Below are 6792 nucleotides of genomic sequence, written 5' to 3'. Positions count from 1 at the left end.
CTGTGAGTGTATTTTTGGTCAAGGAAGAAACTAGTGAAAATGACAAGTTGATAGGACCGATATTTTGGGAGATATTAGTAATTTTTGAAATACAATAGCCTTACAAGTGCCCAGAATCATAGAATCATCATTGAAGTGGGTTACCTAGCAACAGATAAACAATAGGGCCTCGTTGCCATGGTGTCAAATTTCATGTGCAGAAACAGACACGCCAGCTGAGAGGTCATTCGAATGAAAATGCCAGTGGAATTTACCAAGAAATTAAAGGAATGAACTGTATCAGAGGATCTAGAACCCATGGGGAACCACGGGTCAACGCACTAGTTGTGTAGAATTTAGCTGCATTGACTCTTGTGAAACATATATAATCTAAAACTGAGGCTGTGTTTCTAATGAAAAGCAAGATTTAAAAACACTAATTCTCCAGAAACAAGACTTTACAGATGAATCAGTGTCATAAATTTGTTGATATAAATCTAATGTAACTAAGAGGTACTGTGTTGACCTGGACCTCATGTCTAGCCTTGTTTTCGTCCTCAGCCCATGCCCTTCACCTCCACCAAGTTTCATAAAAATCTGTGCAGTTGTGTTTGCATAATTCCACTGACAGACACATAAACACTGGTGATCACACAGGCCGTATCAGGCTTTTCCAGACGACCTGGCTTGATACGTTAGCCGTGTCCAGATTGCCCCGGGCTGGCTCCTGTATAAGAAAACTCTCCCTGTCATGGATCTCTCTCCCTGGCTTTTGTCCCCAGGCCATGTACTGAGGCCTCAGCAGTCACACCTGTCACCTTCAGACCCAGTGCATAATGGGATTGACGCTGCTGCTGCTGAAATGTACACCTCCGTTCTACCACTGACACACTCAGCACTGAAGCCAAAGTGATCTGCTGAGAATTTGTATTAAAATTTCTTTATTTCTCACAGCTCTTCACTCACAAACACCCAGAGAGCTGCGTGAGGCATGACCTGTGTGTGTGTAAAATAGTTTAATAGAGTCCTCACGCTAGACCCGAGAACTGGGATAAGCGCTAAGTGAGGAGAGCCACACTAAACCTGTGATTAATAACTCCTCGACAACAATTGGTTTCACATAAGATGAATGGAACGACATTGCGCTTCATCAAGGCCAGTGCTGTGCCTCCAGGTCGACCTTCTGCACAGCGAAAGTCCTGCATCAAGGCATTTAGCATAAGTTAGTCAGAGAACTGCAGAGTACTCTACATCTTTAAGTGCATCATTACAAGAACCCTGTTATTATCCTTTTTACTCTCTATTGACCCAACACAAGAGCCTTTAACAACCCGGTCAATATTTTCACAGGGCAGACTTTCTAGTACTAAAACATCTGTGTATGCATTTAGATGTTGATTCTTCAGAATGCCAGATTACCCATAAACTGCTGAACAGTCTCTGATTTACACACATTAATGTTTTACATACTGTTCTTGTGCCTTACCTGTTTTACACACAGTTACACATTCATTCCTGGGTGTTAAAGAGTAGTGTTAACAGAAGGCTCTGTTTGCGGTATGCAGACATGAGAATACAATGGCAAATGTAAGCGGAAGTGATGGGTCTATGTTAGGAGGTTGAATAAGACGTGAAAGCCGCCTCAATTCAAGTTTCATGTTAGTGGAAACAGGGAAGGAATTGTGGTTGGATTTTTTTTTTTATCTCTATGCAAATGCCTGCTGTGTTTAGTATTTGTTTTGCCTTTGGTTCCATGGTATGATCCGGCAGACGGGCCTTTGAATGACAACCGTAGATGGTCTTGGATGTGCATGGTGGGAGGATGGCTGGGTTGTTGTTGCAGGTCTTTATTCTTTGTCCCTCCTGTCCTATTCAAGGCTGACTTGGGCTTGTGGTGCTAACTGGCTGTTAATTGCCAGGCTTTACATGGACTTTCTCCACATGCAGAAACCAGCTCCTTCAAGGGAAACTGGCCTAATGAGATTATCTGTCAGAGCATGGGTCTGTCTAGACACCCAATACACAAGCAACCACTGTCCCTGCAGCCCCATAGGCTACACAAGATGCCCTCAGGTAAAGGTTACCTGCAGAAAAAAAAGCATGTTATCATTACACCATTATGGGTTTACACAGAGGTCCCCACCTTCTTTGTAATTTCTCTGATGGAGAAACCAGTGAAAGTTGAAAAATGTAAGTGATTATATGTTTGATACCTGAAAACTGTCATATTTATTATTTATTATCATTTTATCCTATTTAAGTCAGTATCTGTGAAAGTGAAGAATGTGCTTTTAAAGACTTAAAAAAAAAAACTAATTATTTTCAAAAAGTTGTCATCAGTGTCTCACAAAAAGGCCAGGACTATCCCATAATCTTCTTGTATTGCTCTCACTTTTTTTTTTTTTTTGTGAAAGGAATAATACTGAGCCTTTAGCACATTGCACAAACACACTAAATGGTATTTTTTACGTGTGGTGATATCTGTGTCAATGATATTTACACAAATTTTGCTGCTGCTAAAAGCCCTGAATCTGCAACAGGGAAGTCTGTTCATATTTGTTTTAAAGTCTCTTAGCAGTTAATAAACATGCATTTCCTCCATCCCCCTTCCTGTGGGGACGGTATCAAGGCTCTGTTAAGTCTCTTTGATTTCCAGTGCCCTCCAATCACAGCGGGACATTGACTCATCATTGTGCCACTTCAAAGCCTGGGAATGGCTCTCTTGACCCCACCCACTGCGGGGCTCCCCTTAAAAGTCATGGTCACCCCATCCTGCAGGACTCAAGACCTCTGAATAATCTGCTGCAGCAAGACTGACTAACCCTCTGACTCCTTCCTGAGCTGCTGGATATTTTTTTTTTCCTTACATAAAAGGCAGAAGGGCACAGAGCAAAGAGCTGACCTGAAGGAAAACACTTTTGGATATCACTGACACTTGGATTTCTTATTGGTCTCCTGTGCATGAGTGTTTTCAAGGTCTTTCCACTGAATCTGAACAATGCAGTCCATCAGAGGTGAGTAATGCGTTTCCACATGATTTTATGGTTTACTTCAGTTTCCCTATTAGTCTTTAACAAGAATAACAAAAATAATATCTTTGGTTATTTTTTTTTCATGGCTGTGGTGGGAATGTTTATCTTTTAGACTTAAAGGCCAACTTCAGCGGCCCTCCTCCTTCCTCCATGGCTGCTGGTCCTGATGCGTATCTCCAGGGCAACCTCAGGATGACTCTGGAAGATCCTGAACTCTGGAAGACCTTCCACGAAATAGGAACAGAGATGATCATCACAAAACCGGGCAGGTGAGACAGAAGAAAAAAATACATTCAATGCATGAGATTAGGTTTAATTCAAATAAAAGCTCACGTGGTCACTTCTGGGTCTCTGCAGGAGGATGTTTCCACACTGTAAAGTTAATCTCTCTGGACTAATTCCATGTGCCAAGTACATCTTACTGGTTGACATGGTCCCTGTGGATGGTTTCAGGTACAAGGTAAGGCATCAGTGATTCATCCTTTTCATGCCTTTTTTAAGATCCCCTCAGGGGGTATTATAAGACATCCTAAAAATATTCTACACTGAATAATAATTGGATTCTGATTCTGGTTTTGCATGAAAAATAGATTGTCTCACTGAAAATCCTTAAAAACATCTCCTTCAGGAAGTCCGAATATGCAAATGTCACTCCTGAAAGTTCATTTTTAAGCAGTGAATGCTTCCAGTTCACACAATATCATGGCTCCGAAATGTTTGTAAAGTCACAAAATATGCTTGTACGTTCACATGAAACTCAGATTTTACAAAAGAGTCTCAAACTTTGCACAAACATCATCCTGTGTGACTTCATGGTGACTTTTGAGCAGAGGAGATTTGAAACAAATGAAATCAGGGTTGAATTTTCACCCATATTTTCCTGAAATTAAAAGTATCCTAGACTTGGCTTTGGCCAGATATTCCCCCAGCTGTTCCTAGTGTCCCCAGACAGGACTTGACCACATCCCCTGTTTATCACCCCCCCCCCCCTCCCCTCTCTCTCTCTCTCCTGACATTGTACATCAAAGGGTGCTATCTCTTCCTGTTTTTCTATCCCCTGCTGGGAGCCCACTGTACTACCCCCTATCTCTGTGGGTGGTACTGGCCAGCCATCACTCTCCACTCTATCGTCCCCTCTCACTGTGGGAAGGGAACATGAAGCTGCTGTGTAAATCACCTTTTTTTCTATGACAGATTACCCTAATGATGCCTTGACTATGTCTCTGTCTCCTTCCTTTAGTGGAATAAAGACAAATGGGAGGTGGCAGGAAAAGCGGAGCCTCAGCCGCCTTGCAGAACCTACCTCCACCCCGACTCTCCAGCCCCCGGGAGCCACTGGATGAAGCAGTCTGTCTCCTTTCTCAAGCTCAAGCTCACCAACAATACACTTGATCAGCATGGCCATGTAAGTAGGAGAACCTCCGAATGGCACTTCCAAACTAACAGATACAAACAGTGCTGTGATTTAATCCACATCCTCTCATTTGCAGATCATTTTACACTCTATGCATCGCTACCACCCACGCTTCCACATCGTCCAAGCAGATGACCTGTTCAGTGTCCGCTGGAGTGTTTTCCAGACCTTTACGTTCCCTGAGACATCCTTCACAGCAGTCACTGCCTACCAGAACACTAAGGTCAGCTCCCCTTCACTGCCAACCACTGTAAACTCCTTCATCAGAAATGACTGAGACTTTAACCAAGCTCATGTCCTTCATTACAGATCACCAAACTCAAGATTGATCACAACCCATTTGCAAAAGGTTTCCGAGATGAAGGCACGAATAAGAAAAGGTTGGTGAAAAATCAGAGGTCATCTATAGATATCCTCTTGAGTCCCAGGAAAGTAAAAGTTTGGATTTTTTATATTAAATAATTATCTTGATTGGACACAGCATAATGCAACATTTTGTTCAGATACATTTTTAATTTTTTGATGGAATGATCTTTGCAAGTGACAGATTTTTTTTAAGTAAAACTCTGAAACTTGTCCCCTACAGAGGACAAAAACGCATTATGGAGTCTCAAATGAATATATTATGGATATAGCTCAATAATTGGCATTTAAAACAATGAAGATCGTGTTGAATCAGCCTGATATTCTTGTACAGGCGTGCAAACAAGACCCCGGCCTGCCATGAGAAGAGAACCAAGATGAACGACATCATGAACAGAGACTCTGAGGAGGAAAGTCCACCGGGTAAAGACTGAAGACCATGTTCCTCCTGTAAACAACTGAACTCTCCTTGAGAGTGACTAATGATTTGTGTTTTCTCAGATTTCTGCAGGACATCGTATGAAGGTTTTGATGGTGATGACGGAGATTTGCCCAAAAGGAAAGAGGCCAATGCCGTCAAAGAGGAGAGTTACTCTCCTTGGGCTGCAGACAGAGAACATGGTGTGAGGACTGAGTCTCCTACTGAGACAGAGACCAGAGACATGTACAACACAGAGCAACTCGTACCTGCTCCAGCGTCCTACCAGCCTTACAGGTGAACAATGAACTCAATTGTTTCATGTACAAATAAGATCTCATTATGATCATTAAAGAAGTGGGACTCTTTAGGTCACATCACAAGTTATGTTAACATTGCTCACAATATGAGATGAGATTATGAACCAAAATATGTATATAGTCTTGTGCCTCTAACACATGCACACTTCCATGTCAGTGAGTGCCATGGGTTCTTATAAGTGGTTTGGTGCCAGTCTATTACTAATATACGATAAGAGGAAAGACAGTATAGTCCTGTATGAATATTTTGTTCTCCTTTAACAGTAAACAAACTGACTACTTTTGCTCTTCAGGTTCCATGAGTACGGAAAGTCGCCCTCGCCCTCCTCCAGCATCGGCAGCAGTGGATCCTCAGGACGAAGCAGCTTTGAATCAAGAGTCCCTGATGTTGCCACTGTCCCCGATCACGACTCTTCAAAGCCCCGAGCACACGAGATCGGCCCTTCATCTTGTGGCCCGCAGCACCTCCCTGGCCCCCAGGACTACCCCGGGGTGCTCAACATGACCATGGCCCAGGCGGGGAAGCCCGGAGTGATTGGCCACCACATCTACAGCCCCTATGGCACCGAGCAGCCTCTGGGCCAGTGGAGCAGCCCCGGTCCTGCCCAGTATCCCCCTCCTCACCACCTGACTGCTGACTACACCACGCAAGCTGTGCACCACGGCTATCACCATGGCAACATGGCCGACTGGAGCCAGTACCCATTGTTCTCTTACTCCTGCTGGTGAATGGATCTTCAGTACTAACTGACTGAAAATGATTTTACTGATGCTGCTGCTCCACCATCCTACAAGAAGGCTCATCTAGTGCTCACAGCCATGAAAATGCATGCCCAGACAAGACTGAGAGCCAGAAACCTGTGACAAGAATAGAAAAACTGAAAGATAAAAAGAAGTTAAGAGCCGCCTGTCGCTGTCTTCTGTTCAGACTGGCAGGCTCCAGTATCGCTGAGTGCAACTAAAGCGTGCTATGCTATGGAGAATGAATTGTTTTATTGTCTATTTATTTTGTATTTCAACTTATCTTCAGGTGTAAATATTATTTTTATAAAAAAGAAAGACTAAAACATAAGTGTGCAATTTATTTCTGTCTTCAACATGTGATGTGGTCTGAAAATAAAAATATAAAAACTACTACTCTGTGTCCTTTCTGAGTCGAATCGGGATTATTGTAGGTTTAGTCTGTGAAGAGGAAGAGAGTGTATTGCGAATGTCTCAGTGGGTGTGTATCTGCCTGTTTTCCACCTGGACAGCTCTGATAAGCAA

The 6792-nt window shown here is 43.0% G+C and overlaps 1 protein-coding gene across 1 annotated transcript; it reads left to right on the top strand.

Moving 5' to 3' along the window:
- The first annotated feature begins 2907 nt into the window (after positions 1 to 2907).
- Positions 2908 to 6588, top strand: tbx16 (T-box transcription factor 16). The gene is made up of 9 exons (XM_030143905.1): positions 2908 to 2993; positions 3124 to 3280; positions 3369 to 3471; positions 4252 to 4416; positions 4502 to 4648; positions 4735 to 4805; positions 5123 to 5211; positions 5290 to 5503; positions 5820 to 6588. The coding sequence occupies exons 1-9, from the start codon at positions 2978 to 2980 to the stop codon at positions 6253 to 6255; spliced, it is 1398 nt and encodes a 465-aa protein (XP_029999765.1). The 5' UTR covers positions 2908 to 2977; the 3' UTR covers positions 6256 to 6588.
- The last annotated feature ends 204 nt before the right edge of the window (positions 6589 to 6792 follow it).

This window comes from Sphaeramia orbicularis, chromosome 9, assembly GCF_902148855.1.
Source record: "Sphaeramia orbicularis chromosome 9, fSphaOr1.1, whole genome shotgun sequence".
Classification (NCBI taxonomy): domain Eukaryota; kingdom Metazoa; phylum Chordata; class Actinopteri; order Kurtiformes; family Apogonidae; genus Sphaeramia; species Sphaeramia orbicularis.
This window is presented reverse-complemented; position numbering and strand designations above follow the sequence as displayed.